Here is a 22195-nt window from a genome sequence, read left to right on the forward strand (position 1 = left end):
TTTTTTTTTTTTAACATACACAGATGTAAAAATGTCTATATCCGAGCTCTCAAATGTTTCAGTGATCTCTTGAGCGAAGAAACGCTGCCACGCCTCCGAGACGCGGTGCAGACACCCCTTGCCCGCCTAGGGGAGTGACGTACAGGAGGCTCCGCACTCAGCGCAGGCGCGGAGGACAAACCCCGCCCCGGAACCCGTGCACCGGAAGTCCTGGAGCGGAAGCCGCTCTGGCGGGGAAAGGGCTTTGGCGCCTCAGCCCGGAAGTGCTGGAGCGTCTCCCCCCCCCCCTGAGGTTCCTCGGAGGCGTTCCTCAGTGGGTGAAAGGTCAAGCCCGGGAGAGAGAAGTCATGGCGCTCGCCGCGCGACTTCGGCGCGTTCTCTCGGTCCGACCTGGCCCAGTCTGGAGAGCCCGGGCCCCGGCGGGGGCGGCTGGCGGCGGCGGGCCTGGGAGCCGCGGCGTGTCTCAGGTAACGCCGCCGGCCTGCCCCTGCCGACCCTCACCCTTCGGCGCAGGCCCCGTGTGAGGACCGGGCCGGGGAGCTGAGTCGGGGGAGGGAGGCCCCTTCCTCCCCGCTGCGGGGCCGGGGGCCGGGGTCGACGCCCAGCCGCGAGCCCCCCGCCCCCCTTTCCCCGGGTCGTGGCGGTGACCTGCGGTGACCTCCCGCGCGCCCTGGCGAGGGAAGGAAGGGGACCCTGAACTGGGGGAGCTGGCGGTGTGGCCGCGGACGTTCCTCTGACCCCCGAGTTGGAGACCGCGTTGTTGCCCTGGGGGCTCCGTCCAGGGCGCAGGCGCGTCTCCTGGCTGGGCACTGCGGGGTCTCTCCTGGCGGGATGCCCGGGGCCGAACCCGGGCCGGCCACGCGCGTGGCAGCCGCCTTACCCGCGGACTCTCTCCCCTCCAGCGGAGGTCTTTCAAAAAAAAAATATCGTTTTTAAATTAGATTTTTTTTTTTTTTTTTTTGCAATTTTGGGTCACACCCGGCGATGCTCAGGGGTTACTCCTGGCTTTGCACACTCAGGACTCACTCCTGGCGGTGCTCAGGGACCATATGGGATGCTGGGAATCGAATCGGGTTGGCCACGTGCAAGGCAAATGCCCTACCCACTGTGCTATCGCTCCAGCCCCTAAATAAGATAGATTTTCTTTCTTTCATTATTTTTTCTTGTAGTTTTTTAAAATTAAATTTTATTGTGGGCGGAGGTGGGTACCCAAGTAGAGTTTAGGGGTCGGAGCCACCGGAATGTTGACACCTTGGTGTGGGGCTGCCCCCGGCTGTGCACGTGATGCTGGGAGAGGCAGCTCCCGCTTGCTGGGCATACTCGGAGCTCTCTCCCGCCCGAGAATAAAGGGTTTTTCTTTTCTTTTCTTTTTTTTTTTTTGGTGTGATAGTGTTTTAAAAAATGCTTTTTTTTTTCCCTTTTAGAATAAAAGAACTGTGATTTACAAAGTTGTTGATAGTTGAGTTTTAGGTATATAATATTTTGACACCAGTCCCACCACCAGTGTCAACTTTCCCGCACCAGTGTGTTCATATTCCCGCCATCCCTGCCCAGTCCCCACCTGTCAGCTTGACAGACACATTACAAAGTTCGAGTCCTTGCTCAGATCTCAGGTTTTCAGTTCTCTCGAGTCTGTGCTCTGGATATACTGCTGTACCACTCACCCATATCTCCAGTATAGCTGTTGCCTGTTCACCCATTCCTTCCCATTCTGTTGTTCTCCCCTTGGTTTTTTTCTTTCTCTGTCTTCTCTCTCAACACTGGGATTAAGGGTGATCTAGGCAACTTCCTTTACTACAGTACATTTCCTCATCCAGTATTCTATATCCCACAGTTAAGTGAGATTATCCCGTCTTTCTTTTGGCTTAATTCACTCAACGTTGTGTCTTCCAGTAAACCACATTGCAGCGAATTGCTTTCATGATTCCTTGCAGCTGAATAGTATTCTATTGTGTGTTTTTACCATGTCTTCACGATCCATTCATCTGCCTTTGGACAACTAGATTGATTCCATATCTTAGCTATTTCACTCAGTGCAGCAATGAATAATGATGTACATATCTCCATTTGAGAGAGTGTTTTAATGTCCTGCGAGTATATGCACCAAAGTGGAATTGCAGGGTCTTACAGCAGTTCAATAAAATGGTTTCTGAGTTGTTTGTCTTAGCTGCAGATATTTTTTTTTTGGGGGTCACACCCGGCAATGCATAGGGGTTACTCCTGGCTTTGCACTCAGGAACTACCCCTGGCGGTGCTCAGGGGGCCATATGGGATGCTGGGAATCGAACCCGGGTCGGCCGTATGCAAGGCAAACGCCCTACCCGCTGTGCTATCGCTCCAGCCCGCAGCTGCAGAATTATTTTGATGTACTTTATTTATTTATTTATTTATTTATTTATTGCTTTTTGGGTCACACCCAGCGATGCTCAGAGGTTACTCCTGGCTTTGCACTCAGGAATTACTCCTGGCGGTGCTTGGGGGACCATATGGGATGCCGGGGATCAAACCCGGGTCGGCCGCGTGCAAGGCAAACGCCCTACCCGCTGTGCTATCGCTCCAGCCCCCAGCTGCAGAATTATTTTGATGAACTTTTTTTAAAATGAAAGTAATCTTGGTTTACAGCACACACAGCCTCATACCTCTTAAAATGTCTGTTCCTATACTAAGCCCATCACCAAGGTGTCAATATCCTGTCAGCATCGCTCCAAGAGTTCATTGACTTCTTTGCATTTGCTTGGGTCTGCTTTCTCTATCAGTGTAACCTCAATTCTGTGACCGGAAACCAAGAATTAGTTTTGGTTTTTCTTTGTTTCATTGCATATCTGGTATTTGTCTTTATCTCCAAACTTATTTTCATTCAGCATAACCTGGTTTCATCTGCATTGTTGATGCCCATATCTTTTTTTTTTGAAAGCAAAGAATTCATTTATGTATGTATGCCACATTATTTACTTAGCTTTTGTTAAGGGTTTTCTGCTTTTATAAGTAGATGTACTGTGATCTATAATGATCTGCAGTAAACATAGGAGTACACGTATTACAAATTCGATTTTTTTCTTCAAACATACCCATAGTGGAATTGCTGGAAGAACTTTTTTATTTTAACCCAAGAAAGCATGAGTTATTGATTAATTTATTCATGACATTAATTTTTATTGTTTATTGGCACGATCCAGGCACAGTGATCAATGCTACAGATACAATTCTGAGTAAAAATGAATGTCATTTCGTCCTCATTAGGCTAATAGTTGAGTGGAAAAGACAAATATCAGCTAGATGGATGCATAAATAAATGGAATGATTACAGCTCTGGGAAGATCAATGAAGGAGAAATACATGATGTATGAGACTGACTGAAAAAAGCTTAGTGAATCTGTGGGTTCGAAGTCCCTGGTAAGATAGAGACCGTCATGGGAAGGTTACAGCATTAAGAGACTGACCTGAAAGAACTTCTTAAATTTTAGTATTTTATTCTGAAATACTGTGATTTCCTGTATTGTCAATGATAGTTTCTGTCCCTCTCTCGACCGGCTTCATCCTTAGCAGCAGAATTTAAAGGAAAGACATCTTATGAGAGGTCATCCCAATTCCTCTATTTCTGTTAAACCATTAAAGTATTCACGAACTTGGCTTATTCCTTTGAAAGGAGTGGGCTGTGAGAGTGCTGTTGGTGCATTTGACATCCTTTATTTGAGGCACCTCTTTTAATTTCTAAACCCATGTTTGTTTTAGGGATGTGGGTTAACACCTCTTCATATGTATGTTTCCAATACCACCCCACCATCATAACACAAACGACCATCCATCACAGTCCATTGAACCTCCTCCACCCTTTACTCCTGCCTCTTCCACTCCCTGAAATGCCAGTTCTGCATACAATATCCAGTTTGTTTTGTCTGTTCTGTTCCTTTGCCTGGTTTGTTTATATCCCACATATCCGTTATAATCTAGAGTTCCTTTTTTTTTTTTTTTTTGGGTCACCTGGCGATGCACAGGGGTTACTCCTGGCTTTGCACTCAGGAATTACTCTTGGCGGTGCTCAGGGGACCATATGGGATGCTGGGAATCGAACCTTCGTCGGCTGCATGCAAGGCAAATGCCCTACCCGCTGTGCTATCACTCTAGCCCCTAGAATTCCATTTTTACTGTCCAAAGATTTCATCTGTTAAGTGTGTATAGTATTCCATTGTAGATACCACATCTTTTTTTTTTTTGGGGGGGGGGTCACACCCGGCGATGCACAGGGCTTACTCCTGGCTCATGCCACATGCACTCAGGAATTACTTCTGGTGGTGCTCAGGGGACCATATTGGATGCTGGGAATCGAACCCGGGTTGGCTGCGTGCAAGGCAAACGCCCTACCCACTGCACTATCGCTCCAGCCCATAGATACCACATCTTAATCTAATTGTGTTGGTACTTGCAGTGTTTCCGTACTTTGGCTATTATTAGTAGTGTAATGAGCATGTGTCTTTTGAATTAATAGTTTTGTATACTTTGGATGCGGAGCTTGACATGGAATTGCAGATTCATTCGATCTTTTTTTTTTTTAATTGAAATGCACATGTTGACTACCTGCTCTGTTCAGCTAATCATTGGGCAAGGGAAAGAACAGGGGAAGGACAGTGAGGCTTAATCATTTTCCCTTGCGTTCGCTTATATCCAAATGGGAGAAGTTAAGTGGTGCAGTCACTTAATACAGGACGATTATCACTGTGAAAGTAAATAGCTTCAAGTTTCCAAATTAAAATACCATTGAGGTCAAAATCTCATTTTTGCATTTCTCTAGCAGTATGGCTCTTGTGGTCGGCTCCCAGGATATTCTAAGGGGGCCACAGGTGAAAATCATGTAGTGGGAAGTTACAGCACAAGACTAGGGGTCATCCTGCACAATAGGGGGGCCAATGTCAGAAAAAGGTTGAGAAACACTGGTTTAGATAATAGTAATAAATAGTTATGTTACATTTATTGAAGGCTTAAAACTGGACATTGTGTATAAGTATGACCTCATTTTGTCTTTATTTCCACCTGTTAAAGTAAGGATCATTATTGTAACCATTTTTTAGAAAGGAAAATTTAAATATGATATGTTCAAGTTGCACCACTAGAATATTAATTTGTAGCAGACAGATTATCTCCAGAACCCTAAGCTGCATTTAGCTACCATGCTAAACAGCTAAAAACTAGAAAAGCTTAGTTGAGAGAAGGAGAAAAGTCTCAGGAGGATTGAGAAAGAAATTTAAGTATCCACTCTAAGCTTTCCAGCATAGACAGTTATTTCTCTATAGGGATCATCAATTTTCAGGGAGTTAATACAACTTCCAGTTATTCATGTGTTTTTCCTAGCATTATCATTTGTTTTTCTTTTTCCTAGATATTTTGTTATGATATCAGTGAAGTTGGAAGTATTTATTTTTTTAAGTAACTTTAATTACTTTTTTTTTTTTTTTGGTGGGATCACACCCAGAGATGCTCAAAGGTTACTCTTGGCTCAGCACTCAGAGCGGTGCTTGGGTGACCATATGAGATGCTGGGGATCGAACCCTGGTCGGTCATGTGCCAGGCAAACACCTCGCTCAGGCCCCAGATTTGGGAGTATTTAATCTTTAGGATTAAAATAAAGATTTTATTTATTTTAAAATAAATAAAATTTTCTCATGCTTAGGGGTTATTTCTGAGTGGCTGACTCAGTGTGTGTGTGTGTGTGTGTGTGTGTGTGTGTGTGTGTGTGTGTTTCTTTCACCCTTATTATAAAACACCATCTCTGAACATTCATTTTCAACAAACTTGTGTTAGAGTTCTAGCTGCCTATGTGGTACATGACGACACTAGCATCACTAGGCCCCGTTGAGGTTGTATCAGCAGCCCTTGCATTGAGCTATCCAACCAGCCACTCAGGGTGGCTGTATGTGCAGGAGCACGCCCCTGAGCACTGCTTGGGGGGGGCATTGGTGGAGGAAAAAAAGGAACCTTAACAGGATAGCTCTCCCTATGCGGCAATTTCGTGAAATAGTTTTGTTGAGGAAGTTGGTAAATTTGAGCTTTCAATAATTTTATAATCGATTGCTTTGAGGGTTGAAGAAATTACTGTAAATTGTTGCTTCGAGTAGCAATTTCTTGAAATTTTCTAAGTTTGAACATGATCATAATTCTTTTTCTAGGTGCTGGGTCACCCTGGTGTTTGCAGAAAAAGTCTTTTATTCTCAGCCCTGTCTTTCTTGGGTCTGGAAGCTTATCAGCTTGTTTCTCGGGCTGCTGTGGTTCATGCAGCAGTGAAAGGTAAGCTGAGCCAAACTCTGGAACTCTAAAACGAATTTATTTTCTTCTTATTTTCAAATACATGACATTTGGGACTGGTGCTATAGCAGAGTGGGTAGGGCATTTGCCTTGCATGCAGCCGACCTGGGTTCAATCCCCAGCATTCCATATGGTCCCCTGAATACTGCCAGGAGTAATTCCTGAGTTCAGAGCCGGTAACAACCCCTGTGCATCTCCAGGTGTGACCCAAAAAGCAAAACAACACCAACAAAATAGATGACATTTTCAGTCTATAATTATGTTTATGACACATATAGCAGATAGAAATCTCGTGAAAAATACTCTATTAATACTTTATATTATTACTATGTGTTTCTGTTTTTCTGTTAGTTTGGGTGCCAGAAACAAATTTTTGTTTGTTTGGGGGCTGTGCTAAAGGCTTATTCCTGGCTCTTGCTTAGGGATCAGTCCTCCAGTTCCTGGGAGGCCGCCGTTGGGTTGGCTGTGTGCAAGGCCTTCCCTCTGTACCGCCTCCCAGTTCCAATACAAGCTCTTCCTTAGGCAGTCTTTGGGGAGGCCTCTCCCTGCAATACTGACGGCTTTGTGGGCCTGACGGTTTGATGCTTGGCTCAGGGATTTGGTGTTTCTTAAGGCCAACAGTGCCAGGGGCCACCAGAGCTACGCCTGGCACTGCTCAGGGGACCATGCCCTGCCTGGGGTAAGATTGCCTCCATGTGCTAAGCATGCACTCTGACACCACAGAGCCATCTCTCTGGTCCCCAATAATCTGAAAAGGACTGAGAGGTTGGGGGTGAGGGGGCAACTGATGGAAAGAACTACAGAGACTGTATCAGGCATACAGAGCCCATTCTTTTTTTTTTTTTTTTTTTTGCTTTTTGGGTCACACCTGGCGATGCACAGGGGTAACTCCTGGCTCTGCACTCAGGAATTACTCCTGGCTATGCTCAGGGGACCATATGGGATGCTGGGATTCGAACCTGGGTCGGCCGCGTGCAAGGCAAACGCCCTACCCGCTGTGCTATCGCTCCAGCCCCAGAGCCCATTCTTTATGGATTTTTTTTAATGGAAAAAATTTGTTGAAAAAAAGAAAAAAAATTGTCAACCCACGCTTTCATAAAAAGAACTTAATAAGACAGTGTGGTTCAGTCTATACAAATCAATTTTTGATGTTATAATATCATTTTCTACAATGCCTAACAGTGATAATGAAGACTGTGTGAAGGGTTTATGTACCACAGATTCCTCAAGAAAATAGCTTTTTTTCATGTTGTAAAATGTGTTGGAGCGATAGCACAGCCATATGGTGTATGCGTTACATGTGGCTGACCCGGGTTCGATTCTTCCGCCCCTCTCGGAGAATCCGGCAAGCTACTGAGAGCATCTCACCTGCACAGCAGAGCCTGGCAAGCTCCCCATGGCGTATTCGATATGCCAAAAACAGTAACAACAAGTCTCACAATGGAGACATTACTGGTGCCCGCTCGAGCAAATTGATGAGCAACGGGATTACAGTGAAAATGTCTTGCTAGAATAGTTTTTAGTTTTTCGGTTTTCCATGGCATTACTAAACTACCAAGTGCAATAGTTTTGTAATTATTTTCACTATACTTATATCAGGTTCTTGTGAATTTCTGGGCTTCCTGTAGAGGTGATTTCTTTGTTGTTGTTGTTATGTGGCTTTCATTGGCTTGTTTGAAGACCCCCCTGGCAGTGTTGCGGGACTACTCCGGACTCTGCTTGGGGACTGTGGTGGCAGGGAATGAACGCGTACCTCCCATGTGCAGGGCGTGCATTCAGCCCCACGTGCATCTCTCTCTCCCGCAGGGGTGATTTCTGCATCTAATCCCTTTGCTTGTGTGTGCAGGCCACACCCAGTTGCTCAGGGGTTACGACTAGCTCTGTACTCAGGAATCAGTCCTGGCAGTGCTCGGGGCACCATATGGGATGCTGGGATTGCACCTGGGTTAGCCGCGTGCAAGGCAAATGCCCTATACCAGCGGTACTATTGCTCCAGCCCTCCGTACAGGTGTCTCATAACTGTCTTCTGATTTGGGAAAATCTCCTTTATTGTGTTCATTTTCTTTTTCAGTTGTTGGGATCGAAGAAATCCTTGAACAAGCAGACTACCTATATGAAAGTGGAGAAACAAAAAAACTTTATCAGCTGCTAACCCAGTACACAAAAAGGTGGGGAGTATGTGTGTCATTTAACAATTCAGATAATTACTGATGCTTGAGATATCTAAACTTTTTAGTTTTTACTTCAGTATAGTTCTTAGAATTTAATATATTTTTTATTGCATAGTATACAGTTATCAATTGCTTTACTGCTAGCTAGCTGTTTAAACTGCGTGTCTGATCTGTGCAGTACATTTTAAATTTCTTTTCCAGTAAATTTCTTAAGATTTAAATGAATTTGAATGATTGTATTGGTTATGCTTATCTCTTTATCATTCTAGAAGCCCAGTATTTTAGAGACATCAGAAACATTTCCGTTAGCTATTTTTAGTATTATATTATTAGAAAATTGGTGTGTACTCATTTTGTTGGGAGGAGGTTGAAGGAGTTTCACCTCTATAGTCAATTAATTTACCTCAATTTCCTAAGCTAAAAATATTTAATCATTTTTAACCATCTTTCTTGCATTCCTCAAACCAATTTCTCTCTAAGCTCTATTCAGTTTGGCTTCCTAACTGTTGGTAGGCTTTATCAGTTAGTTGAATTAGGAAACTATGAAGTGGTTTATTCCATATTCATTGAGTTGTAAATATAAAACAGTCTGCTTTCAAATTTATGTAATGACAGTTTTTGGTTAAGAAATATGATATAGCAAGTTTAAAAGATAATAAAAAGGAATTTTAAATTATTTAAAAAATGTTTCTAGCTCTTAATTTGTTGCTTTGTTTTTATTTAATTTTATTTAAATATCAACTCTTCAGAGACTTTCAGTGACCTTGAAGTATATAGCATGCATCAATGTATGGATGACAACACATAGGACTTCATTTTGAGATTACATTATATCTCATCATTTATTCATTAGCACATATTTATCATATGCCTGTTATATGCTAGGTACTGTATTTGAGCCTAAAGATATAATAGTTCAATTTTTTTAGAGTATGACTAATTTTTATTTTATGGTCTTATCTGGACTAATTAGTGACTTGTTTAAAGCACAGGTTAAGCCTCAAATTATATGTTGAGTTTTATAAGGTAAATTTCTAGAGGAGTCAAATACAAACATATATACATATGGAGGGAAGGGGAGGGAGAGGAAGAGGGAGAGGGAGAAGGAGAGGGGGAGGGGGAGGGAGAGGCAGAGGGAGAGAGAGAGAGAGAGAGAGAGAGAGAGAGAGAGAGAGAGAGAGAGAGAGAGAGAGAAACAAACAAACAAAAAAAAACGTGGGGCTCCTGCCCTTCAGTCTGTCTCCTGGAACCCACAAAGATGCTTTCAGATAGGGGATTTGTAGCACTGTCATCCCGAGATGGGATTTGTAGTGTTGTTGTCCCAGTGTTCATTGATTTGCTTGAGCGGGTGTCTCCATTGTGAGACTTGTTACTGTTTTTGGCATATCGAATATGCCACGGGTAGCTTGCCAGGCTCTGCCGTGCGGGCAGGATACTCTTGGTAGCTTGCCGGGCTCTCTAAGAGGGATGGAGGAATCGCGAATCCAGGTCGGCCTCGTGCAAGGCAAACGCCCTACCCACTGTGCTATCGCTCCAGAAAGGGGAGTTAATAGTTATTAATAATATTAGCTAATATGTAGGAAATTTTAGCAAAAAGATGTTTCATATGAAAAAATAATTTTATGAATGGCTTTTAATATGTTTGCTATCATTTCGTTGAGCTGAAGGCCACATGTATTCATTAGTGATATGACAGCTGTAAATTTACACTTGTATAAAACTGTAAATGGTTATTATAGCATTGTTGTTTTATATCAAATTAGTGAAGACGCGGAGTTGCTCTGGCGTTTGGCACGAGTATCACGTGATATGGCTCAGCTTTCTGAAACCTCTGAAGAGGAGAAAAAGCTACTGGTATATGAAGCCCTGGAGTATGCAAAAAGAGCACTAGAAAAGAATGAATTAAGTTTTGCAGCTCATAAGGTGAGGTATTTAAAGTAACTAAACTATATTCATGGACTAGTGGTGTATTGCTAGTAGTGCATTAATAAGTTTAACTTACCTAAACTCCTTTTGGAAAGTAGGAGAAATATACTTTTCTGGCATTGTTTCAGATAGTGCTATTTTATGCCATCAAATTCATTTTGTGAATACTAGGGTTTTTCTTTTTATTGTTTTTTAGACTCTTTTGGCAGTTCTCAGGGATTACTTCTGACTGTACTTAGGGGTCACTTTTAGTGTGCTGAGGGAACCATATGAGGTGCTGGGGATTGGAACCCGGTTAGCCTTGTGCAAAGTTCTACTTACAACCTAGTGTCTCTCCACATCAGACTATTTATTTTTAAACAAAAATGCTACTGATTTTGTGGCCAAGTGATAGTACAGTAGGTAAGGCATTTGCCTTGTACACAGCTGACCTGGTTTTGATCTGGCATTCCATATGGACCCCAAGCACAGTGCAGAGCTAGGAGTAACCCCTGAGCATCGCCAAGTGTGACCCCAAAAGAGAAAACAAACAAAAAGTGCTATTGGTTTTATAACCTGCATTTTTATTCCTAGTTGTAAAAACACTTAGAAATATTTCCTCCTTTCTTCTCACTTAATATTTTGGTTTAGAGTAATGGTAGCATGTAGTGCCTGGACAACTGAAACCTAGTAAAGTTTAAAATTGCTAGAAAATTACTAGTTTCTGGATTTCTGAACTGATTTCTTCTGGGGGACTGTGGTCGCAGCTGGTGATACTGGGACCTCTGCTGGAGGGTCGCTCCCTTTGGGGGCAGGCATCAGCTACATGCAGGACCAGCACCTTCGCTGTGATGTCTGTCCGACTCGCCTACCGCTTCGTTGGTATTGTTGGGCTTGGGGCTTACCGGGCATTTGCAGTCACCTTTTCCCTGTAGGAGCTGCAGCACCGGAATCCAGCAGTGTTGCACACGGCCCGGGCTTTGCGGTTGCTGGTATCTGGCAGTGACTGTGGTGCCCAAATATTTAGGTGGTTTGGTGCCTGGGGATCATGTTCGAGGTACCCAGGAACAGTTGTAGCGGAGAGCTGGCCTATATATAGCTACTAGGGGCTTGGCTTTGCCAGCACCGGGCAGCAACTGTGGTGCCAGAGTTAGCCGATTTGCATCGTGTCTCCTGGTCAACATTTCTAGTGTTTGGCAAGTCTGGGTGAATCTGTGCTGCTGTGAGACGCTTGAAACCACAGGTGCCCTGGCGTCCCTGAGGGCTGGCTTACACAGTCACAGGTGCTCTGTGCCAAATTTGAGTTGGATGCTGGGCTGGAGCGATAGCACAGCGGTTGAGCTTTCACCTTTCACGCGGCCAACCCGTGTTCGATTCCTTCGCCCCTCTCGGAGAGCGCGGCAAGCTACCGAGAGTATGGAGCCCGCACGGCAGGGCCTGGCAAGCTACCCGTGCGTATTGGATATGCCAAAAACAGTAACAATAAGTCTCAATGAGAGACGTTACTGGTACCCTCTCGAGCAATTCGATGAGCAACGGGATGACAGTAACCAGTGACTGGGGCACTCAGTACCGTTGCAGGAGATTCCAAGAGATTTGGTGAGTCTGAATCCCCAAGGATAACTGTGTGTTAGATTCAGTCAGCCTTGGTGATTTGGACTAGGCCTCAGGGGCCCCAGAGAGAAGGCCTGGGTGGCAGTTAAGATCTCAGGATCACCAGAGCTAGACAGTTCCTGGCTTTCCTGTGTGCTGGGTTCCCGTGTATAGGGGCAGGCTGGAGAGGCTAGTGACTGTCAGTCACAGAGCAAACACTTACGGCTGAATGCTTCTCGAGCACTGGATCTGCTTGCTGACAGGCGTTTGTAGGCTGAGGGGGCTGAGTTTGCTTGGCTAAGTTGTGCGTCAGTCTATGTCGGTCTCAGTACATGGGATGAAGAGTATTCGAGAGAGCATTGGAAACAGGAAAGATGTAATGAAGGAACACACTAATGTCTTTTTATTTTTGTGGTATTAGACCACATCCAGCAGTGCTCGGGGCTTGGCTTACTCATGACTTACTCCCCATTCTTAGCGATTCACTGCTCTATCCTGTGTTCTAGTTTTCTTTAAATATCTCATATCCTTGACTTCCTGGAGGACAGTGTCACCTTTTCTTTGTGTATTTTAGTATGATCACCATCACAAAAACCCGTTAATCATCGATTTCTTGAGCGGGCTCAGTAACCTCTCCATTCGTCCTTTCCCTGAGATCTTAGGAATCTCTCTCAACTCGGCCCTCCCAATGATGTCCCACTGGAGGCTCTTTCAGGGTCAGGGGAATGGGATCCAGCTTGTTACTGGATTTAGCATATGGATACACCATGGGAAGCTTGCAAGGCTGTCCCATGTGGACAGGAAACTCTCAGAAGATTGCCAGTTTCTCCAGAGGGAGAAGTAGGCTACAAGCTTCTGGGAGCTTGCTTTTAAGTCTCTGGATGTTGGCCGTTGATGGGATTACACACACACCTGGGTTCCTCTGCCGGTACCTTCATGCGTGAGGCCTGTCTGAATGTGTGGAGAGGGGCCTTGAGCATGGCTGTGGCTAGGTTCCGGTGGTCTTCGGCCGCCAGGAGCTCTGCTCGGGGTGGGGAGGGAAGCTGGAGCCCACCCCCTCTGAGGGGCCCCGGGGAAGACAGCCAGGTGCGGGCAAGAGACTCTCTGCATTGTTCTCTTCTGGGAGCTCACTTTTAAGCGTAGTGTAGCATATTTTAGTACATTTAAGAAAAAACTTTATTAGAAAAATTTATTATCTTTTTGTTGGGCTGAAAATGATTGAGAAATGATGTATTTCTTATTGTTATGTTGAATGGGATATTAAGAATAACCCTCTTTTTTCCTCCAGTGGTATGCAATCTGCATTAATGATGTTGGAGATTATGAAGGTATCAAGGCTAAAATTGCAAATGCCTACATTATCAAGGAGCATTTTGAGGTACTAATGAATTTTAAAAGTCACCTCTCAGAATATATTTATCTATTGTTCTGTAACAGATGACCTATAATTGGCCAAAAGTAGTGACAGTTTATTTCTCACAGTTCTGTGGGTTAACTGAGTGCAGTAGTGCTTTTATTCTGTTTAGTATAATGTTTACCTAATTTATATAGTGACTAATTTAAAAGAATATTGGATAGCAGTCAGGAGACCCAATTTCATTTTTAGGCATCGATAGTATTAATGTGAATGCATGTGTATGCATGCCTGCATGCACACACTCACACACACAAACTTTCAGTTTAATTGTGCAGATTTTTTAGGTTACATTTTAAGATCTTTGAAATTAAACTACATTATCGAATCAGTGGTGTTTTATAATTGGCAGCATTTTTTCTCAGTGGTTCAGAAAGTAATGATGTATCATAACACTGTATCCTAGATTTAGTGAAATAGTAATTTGCTCGGTGGCAATAATCATGTATTTCCTCTTGACTGTGAAAAAGGGAAAATTGCCAAATATTTCAGTGTATATTAATTTATGCTTGAAAGAAGCAGTGAAAGCTATATTTTTTGAAAATCCAGTGTTTAGTATGTTTTCAAATATGTTAGTAAATTAAAAGTGACAGTATTTAGTTTTTGCATATTAGACGGATTTATACTGCTTTTACATCAAATTTTGCTATTACATATAAAGCCCTAAGGACATATTATTGCTGAATTGTTTTTGAACCCAATGACAGGAAAAACTATTAAAAAGAAAAATGGATTTGCTTACGAGTAGCCCATCTCAAAGTATCCCTTAAAGAATAAATTCTAACGCACCACGCCTGTTGTACATGATGAATTAACTTTTCTCCCCCATGCATGAACTTGATCTATCATTCTTGGCAGAATGAAGAAGAATAGCTCCTAATATAATAGTATTCTGTTATATAGTTTGGCAAGGGAGGTCTCCCAAGTAGTGGGCAGGAGGTCCAAGCCTCCTCTAGCTATTTCTGGCCAGCCTGGAGACGGTGGTGCTCTGGCCAGCAGTGCCCGTTGCCCAGGGCTACACCTACTCAGGGGACCTTGAGGCTTCATCTGGCGCTGCTCAGGGAACCAGGTGGAAATCAAACCCAGGTCAGGCACATGGGCTTGTGCCCTAACCTCTGTGGTTAACGCCCAGACACAATATACCATATTTTGTAGTGACTAGTCTGCTGTTGCGATTCTTGTTGAGAAAGGTTGCTGACTATAAGTTATGTATACTGTGAAATATATTTTGCGATACGCCTTCCTGGAAAAAAACAAGCCAGTGCTGGTTCTTACCTGTATTATTGAAGCAAGTTTTCTGCCAAATCATACTCAGCCATTGTTAACTGTTTCCTCTGTCACTGTGACTACACCAGTGATTGGAACAGATTGGTACTTAGGGAAAGTAAAAGTATTGATGGATTATCCTTAAGCATCGTTTGTTACTTGCTTAATTTAACTACCCCTGTAAGGTAGGTCTGTTATTTTCTCCATTCTGAATATAAAATGCAGACAGGCAGTGTAAGACTAGAGAACTCGCGAGATTAGAAAGATAGAAATCATTGGATTTTGATTTGAAGCCTGATAGATCCATATTAGTGCACATGCTGGTAACTTACTGACATATGGAAATGTAGATTTCACATTAAATCAAAAGTGAAAATAAGGAGTTCAAAAAAAGCACTAAAGTAGCACCATCAGTATTTAAAGAAGTTTATTTTTATAACAGGATTAACATTAATCTGAAATATCCTTAGTGGTTTACAATAAAGGAATTGCTTTACAAAAGAGGAATTGCTTTAAAGTTATTCTGTAGTTTATACTTTATAGTAATTCACATAAGACTTTCACTTAATAAATAGAAATTAGGAAGAATTTATGAATATACCTTAGATTGTACATCATTATTAACATTTTGTGAATTAATACGGTCCCCCTCTTTCTTTGCTAAATACAAATGGAAAGTTGAAAGAAGTCTGAATATAGAGTTTTTAAAATTATGTTTCTCCAGCAAATTAAGATTCATTTCTGGGGGCTGGAGCAATAGCACAGCGAGTAGGGCGTTTTCCTTGCACGCGGCCAACCCGGGTTCAATTCCCAGCATCCCATATGGTCCCCTGAGCACCGCCAGGAGTAATTCCTGAGTGCAGAGCCAGGAGTAACCCCTGTGCATTGCTGGGTGTGACCCAAAAAAGCAAAAAAAAAAAAAAAATCATTTAATATTCATTTAGAATTTGCCAAAAAACATTTACTTTTCTTCTCCCTAGAAGAAACATTGAGGTCTGGAGATTATTGTTTTCAAAATTAGATTGACAAAGTTCATGTTTTTTTCTGATTGTGATAAACTCTACTCTTAGTTTCTGAGCCTAATGAAACAGTGACCTTAGTACAAGCGGTAACTGTGTGATGAAATGACCATTGAGAAGATCAGAAGGTGGGAGGGGGCACAGAGAGTCTAGAATGTCGTGCCTGGATCCGTCCTCACAGGGTCCAACTACCACCAAAAAGCATCTCTGGGTGTGGCCCCAAACCTCCCCATCCCCCCAAAAACAGGATCAGTAGGGAAACATAAGTATTGGTTGTAATAGAGATATTGAAGATTTCAGTTGTTTTTAAATCGTGGCTTCTTTAGCAAGGTAGAATGTTGTTTATTGATGTTTAGAAAACAAATGTGACTGATGCTCTCATTTCTTGTTAGAAAGCAATTGAACTGAATCCTAAAGATGCTACCTCAATTCACCTTTTGGGTATTTGGTAAGAAAATTTCTTAAATATTTCAGTGGTATTTAATAGGCTCTTATTTTGTAATATGTATAAATGTTTTGTCATATATACAGAGAAGCAAGACATAAAATAATATAACATTTGGCAGAGTATTTAGAATTTGTACATTTATGTTAGAAAACACATTTGATTGTGATCTTATTAAATATTATAATTCATATCATTTAGAAACATACACCAAGATTAAAACTCTTGTTAGATTTGTCAGTTCCCTTTGAGAACACTTTCCATTTTCCATGCTGAATGAAATTGGGCTAATTACTGACTACAGTAATAGAATACTAAAATATTCTCAGAGGGTCTTTTCATTTTCAAAATATGTCAGATACAATCATAGTCATCTAAGGAGCAATACAGTCTGAGTTATTTTCATTTTTATGCAACCTTTATCCAACATACATTCATTTATTATGCTGGTAGGAGTGTTTATGTTATGGTATCATGTGTTTATGCTTTATTATCATTACTAGTACTAATTGTTACTACTTATGGTTAGTCACAAAATGTGCCTAACTTGATACATCAGTATAAGTCAATCTCTAAATAATTAAGTATGAATCTAGTGTGGACTTACTAGATAATAAGAGTAACATTTTTAGAATGTGCAACAGATTCCTTTTATATCGCGTAAGATGCTTTATTTGCCTTTAAAAAAAGGCACAATTTTAATGTATACATTTTATTTCCTTATAGGTGTTACACTTTTGCTGAAATGCCTTGGTATCAAAGAAGAATTGCTAAAATGCTGTTTGCAACTCCTCCTAGTTCCACCTATGAGGAGGTAGTATCTGATGTCCTTTGTTAAGTTAGTAGTGGTTTCTTAGCTGCAGTGCCGTTCTGCAGTGTCCACACATCTGGAACTCTGAGCGGTGAGGGACTTGAGCACCATCTTATTACTCACGAGTCCGTGCAGCTCTGTTATCACAAAGGCTTAATACTTGTTAGCCATGACTGGTGAGTGGTTTTTGTTTTCGTTTTTTAGGTGAGTAGGTGATAATTCTGACTGAGAGGCAGCAGAAATAGCCCACCAGGCTATAATCTACCTTCTGCTTCTGTTTGGAATTGTATCATATAAAAAGCAATAATATAGAACAAGAAATACAGAAACTTATTCAGCATTCTTGAGATACACATTTTGCATAGTGATCATCTGCCTAAAAAATTAGGCATATGTTTATATTAAGGAATAGTGATTATAACTTTTTTTAAGTGGGTATGAAAAACTAATACTTTCCTATGCTCAAGATCTTTTGTTTTTCCTATTGAAATAAAATTTGAAAAGGATTTCTGGAAAAACATTATAGATTTGTAGAAAATGATCAGAGTATGAAAATAAGTGATTGAAAAGTTCTCTCAGTATTTGCATTATAATAAGGAACAACTTTTTTTTTTCCCTGGGAAACCATAGGGTAGACTTTGATTTAAAGAATATTTAGTTACCTCACTAGGACATAATTGGGAAATACTGTTACTAAAAATAGTTGTTGTAAGAAAAATATTTAGCTTTGTTACAGCAAATTGGCAGTATTTCTAAGAATTCGGTAGCCAGTTAATGCAGTTTTAAAACTGCTTACGTGGGACAAAAGAATTAGCAAAGAATTGCAAACTCACAGTAACATTTTATGTGTGAATGTAAGTAGTTGAAGACTTAGAAATTAAATCATACAGATTCTGATTATATCTAGTGTTTTGTTTATGATTTTTGTTGGCAGTGCCAGGGATCAAACCCAGGCCTTCACACATGATGCAAAGCAAGAGCTCTTGCTTAGCCATCTTTAGCTTTTTTTTTTTTTTTTTTTTTGCTTTTTGGGTCACACCCAGCAATGCACAGGGGTTACTCTTGGCTCTGCACTCAGGAATTACTCCTCGCGGTGCTCAGGGGACGATATGGGATGCTGGAAATCGAACCCGGGTTGGCCTCATGCAAGGCAAACGCCCTACCTACTATTGCTATTGCTCCAGCCCATCTTTAGCTTTTATTAATAATCAGTGTTCAGATTTAAGAGGCCAAAGATCAAATGGCTGAGTTGTGCATTCTGAACAGATTATTTTTACCAGAAGTGGTGCATATACGTAATCTTGTTCTGTTTTTTAAATAGTGTTTATGTTGAGTTTAGCTATAAAGTGATCTCTAGACATGTTCAACTTAACTGTAAGGACTCTGATGAAGAATTCAACATTGTTTTAAGATGTTTTAATTTACCTTCTGACTTGTACTTAGGTATTTTGAGGATTTTTTTTTATATATATTTACTGTTTTAATGTTTCATTATGTTTGGACTTTTTCTTTTTTTTCTTAACAGGCCTTAGGCTACTTTCAAAGGGCAGAACAAGGTAACTTAAATTTACATACTGAAGTAGATTTTTAAAAGTATGAATGTTTTATGAAAACAAGTAGTGTTTACCCTGCATTGTAATTACACCACATTAATTTACACCTCATTTTTACTCTATATTCCAAAGTAATTTGTTAAGTTTTTCTTCTCTAACTATCAACCTGAGTAAGAAATGGGTTATTACTCGATTTAGAACCATGATTCTGGAATAGTTCTCCATTTAATGTAGAACTCACCCTTTCTTTTTTAGAAGAGAGGTTTCAGCAGTTTAACTTTCATATTGAAGATTACAGTGCCAGTTAGAGGCGTTAAAGAAAATTCTGGTTGTAAACCAGGTCTGTGTTGGTTTGTTGTGTTACTGTTTTGTTTTTTTTTTTGGAAGAAGAGCTGGTCATTCTCGCTCTGAAGAAACAGCTTATAGAACTGTCACCAGCACATTCTAAGTCTCTCTTTTTTGTTAGGCCTGGGAGCCTTTCTGTCACACCTGCTGTGCTCCAGGTTTTCTCTGAGCTCTGCTCAGGCATCATTCCCGATGGTGTGGGGGACCCTCTGCAGGGCAGGCATAGAACCAGGCTGGCCACACGCAAGCAGCACCGTCCGGCTGTATTCTCTCTTGGGCCCTGTTTATTTCTTTTTAATATCAGTAGCACAAACTGTATAGAAAGGTACATAGCTTACTTTCAAGTAAACCAAAATTGTAAGAAAACAACAGTGCTTATCAAGCTTAATATCGTAGTTTCATGAACCTCTTGAGGTGTTTTAGAGGAAAGCATTGTCTTTGACAGAGGTCACCCCAGTATTGTTGGGCCAGACAGGGTCAGTCCCTCAGTGAGCCATGTGGTGCTAGGGGTACCTGCCGGGCCTACACAGGTGCTTTCCTGAGTTGTCGCAGTGGCCTCAGACTTAACAACTGTGTCTGAAGATTTGCTCTCTCATAGAATTCCATTGATGCATTCTCATGATGGTAGTTTTTAAGTCATGAATATATAAAATCTGGAATAAAAAAATATCTCTCAAGAGCAGGGCCTTAGAGGTTTATGGCAGGGGTGGGATAAACGTGGCCATGCGTTCATGGAGAGCCATGTTCTCGGTGCCTTCCGTCACCCTCCAGGTTTCACCTAATGGCCACTTCCCCAGGTCACCCTTTCTTAGTGGTGCATATCTGGTTTCCAAGTGTCTTCCTCAGCTCCTAAGTAAATTTTACTTCTCTGTCAAGCCATTTACAGCTCCACAGTCTACGTGTACTTGTTTACACGTGCAAGACTAAAAGCAGGGAAGACAGGAACTTTTGGCTCAGTTTCCCCCTTAGTGCTTCGCACAGTGCTTGGCATTTGGAGGGAGGGATGGCACGGAAGAAGGGTGAGGGGAGATACTCCCAAGGAGACCTTGACTCCAGGAACATGGCATCTCCCCAGTATGTCAGCTAAGCAATTTTTGGCTTATGTGAGAGTTAATGATTAATCCTAATTTTTTATAGACTTTTTATTCACCTCTTTTACTAAGATGTTTCTCACCTCTCTGTTAAAATCCTATTATTCAGTTACCAGGTCAGGTCAGGTGTAACCTCTTAGAGTTAGTTTTTTCTTTGGTTTTCTGACTGCAATTTAAAGTTTGTGTACCTTGCAAACTTTATGTATTACTTATAGGACTGCCTATGTTTGTCTTTTCTCATTATAAAGTATGTCAACGTTATATATTCCAAAGATCACAATACTTATTTTATCAGTACTTTATCAGAACTTAATATACCCCATATTCAGTAAATTTTGATCAAATATATATGTGTGTGTGTGTATGTATATATATATGTAAATATATATATGTCATGCTGATTTCCTTCATTTACTCAGCAAAAGTATAGTCAGTGTATATTGAGGCACTAAAGGATACATCAGGGCATGAGATAGAAATCAAAGATAAAGCCCCTAAACAAGAGATTCCTGTTGCTAGGGAATTTATATCCTCCAGGCCTTACTTCACATGTGCTAAATGGAGAAACTGATTTATAAAATTGTTGTGAAAAAGAATATGCAACAGTGCCTTGCACATAGTAGACATTAAAATGCAATTATGTTATTATGTGTAGCCTTTTTTTTTGAGGTATGAAGAGCCAAACAACAAAAACCTAACTCATTTATTGGTCTGCAGGTTATTTAAAAAACAATAGATTAAAACATTGAAACCTTTAAAAATAAGAGCAAGAGCAAAACTGTTTCATCTGGAATAAATGTATTTCTTTCTTACAGTGGATCCAAACTTCTACAGCAAAAACTTGCTTCTTTTAGGAAAAACGTATTTGAAATTAAACAACAAGAAGCTTGCTGCTTTCTGGCTGATGAAGGCCAAGGACTACCCGGCACACACCGAGGAGGACAGACAGGTGGGGCCCGGCCAGGGACCACGGCGGGTGGGCTCACGGAGGCACTAGGAAGTGTGAGCTAAGCGCTTCTTTCGAAACATCATTTCTAAATGCAAGTTATTGAAAGAAAGTTTTCAACTGTGAACTCACTGATTCCCGTACAGCAAATGTCTTGTCGTGATCAACAGTTGAATGTCAGTATTTGCTACAATAAGAACTTTTTTGACACGTAGAGTAGATCAAAACTTTTTTTTCTAAAACAAAAGGAAGTTGAAAGAGCAGAAAATGTCTTTTCTGATCATTTTAAAGACAGTTTATTCTTTGTGTGTGTGTGTGTTTTGTTTTGGGCCACACCCAGAGGTGTCAGGGAGCTTACTCCTGGCTCTGCATTCAGGAGTCCCTCCTGGCGGGCAGGGGCTCCAACCCGTGTCTGCTGCACTCATGGCAAGCACCTGACTTGCCATCTTACCCCTCCGGCCCTAAGAAAGTTTATTCTTACAGTATGCTCTCATGGTTTTGGGAGACTCTTACGAGCCATAGTTGACTTTATGAGCTTAAATTTTTGTAGCTGATCGCTGCTTTCCTGTTTACTCATATCATGTTTTTTTTTTCCATTTTAGATACAAACAGAAGCTTCTCGGTTGCTTACAGGTTTTGGTGACAAGAACTGAGACTTAACAAAGAAGAAAGCACAGGTTGCTTACAGGTTTTGGTGAGGAGAACTGAGATTTTACAAAGAAGAAAGCACACAGAATATCATATTACCTTTACCTTTGTATCAAATTTATAAAGTTAATATATTAACCGTAGTTGTTCTATGACTGTCTTCTCCTTCTCAGTTCTTTAAATGCCGTGACCAGATTTAGTACATAAAATTCTGTTTCTTCATCAGTAAGGCAAAGTAACTGCCATACGAATGGCAGAGGTATCACCATGGCTTTAGAGCAAAGATTCTGTGTATCTAAGGACAGCAGCAACACTTATGGATTCATTTTTTTTTTTCTTTCTTTATGGGTCACAGCTGGCAATGCACAGGGGTTACTCCTGGTTCTGCACTCAGGAATCACCCCTGGCGGTGCTCAGAGGACCATATGGGATGCTGGGAATCAAACCCACGTCGGGCCGCATGCAAGGCAAATGCCCTACCCGCTGTGCTATCGCTCCAGCCCCTGATGGATTCATTTCTAAGGGTTAGGTACATGGAGATGGGAGTAGTCGAGAGAGCTGCTTTGTGGAAGATGTTCACTATGGAAGAGCGCGTTTCAGGGTGGCGTGATGATGGTGGAAGAAGTTCAGTGTTTTTAAAACTGACAAACTACGGTATAAAGTAGTTAAAAGATTTACCTTGGAGGCAGCC

The 22195-nt window shown here is 41.6% G+C and overlaps 1 protein-coding gene across 4 annotated transcripts; it reads left to right on the forward strand.

Moving 5' to 3' along the window:
* Window positions 1–280: 280 nt before the first annotated feature.
* On the forward strand, window positions 281–22181 carry RMDN1 (regulator of microtubule dynamics 1). Of its 4 annotated transcripts, none has more exons than XM_012936048.2 (10): window positions 281–467; window positions 6162–6279; window positions 8369–8465; window positions 10232–10391; window positions 13255–13344; window positions 16058–16113; window positions 16837–16924; window positions 18447–18477; window positions 20726–20859; window positions 21459–22181. In XM_012936048.2, exons 1-10 carry the CDS (start codon window positions 348–350, stop codon window positions 21507–21509), a joined length of 945 nt encoding a protein of 314 aa, XP_012791502.2. In that variant the 5' UTR covers window positions 281–347; the 3' UTR covers window positions 21510–22181. The 4 variants fall into 4 exon arrangements, 3 of the variants coding, with proteins under 3 accessions (XP_012791502.2, XP_054984395.1, XP_054984396.1); XM_055128420.1 differs by having other exon boundaries at window positions 20765–20859; XR_008628628.1 differs by lacking the exon at window positions 21459–22181 and having other exon boundaries at window positions 283–467; window positions 16837–17097; window positions 20726–20828.
* The last annotated feature ends 14 nt before the right edge of the window (window positions 22182–22195 follow it).

Source organism: Sorex araneus, chromosome 2, assembly GCF_027595985.1.
Source record: "Sorex araneus isolate mSorAra2 chromosome 2, mSorAra2.pri, whole genome shotgun sequence".
NCBI lineage: Eukaryota > Metazoa > Chordata > Mammalia > Eulipotyphla > Soricidae > Sorex > Sorex araneus.

What these genes read in the sequence shown, in the direction of transcription:
- RMDN1 (XM_012936048.2), top strand. Translation starts at nt 348, where the DNA reads ATGGCGCTCGCCGCGCGACTTCGGCGCGTTCTCTCGGTCCGACCTGGC. An exon ending in GGAGCCGCGGCGTGTCTCAG is followed by an intron (nt 468 to 6,161) that starts GTAACGCCGCCG and finishes TTCTTTTTCTAG; the next exon opens with GTGCTGGGTCACCCTGGTGT. An exon ending in CTTTCAAAGGGCAGAACAAG is followed by an intron (nt 18,478 to 20,725) that starts GTAACTTAAATT and finishes TCTTTCTTACAG; the next exon opens with TGGATCCAAACTTCTACAGC.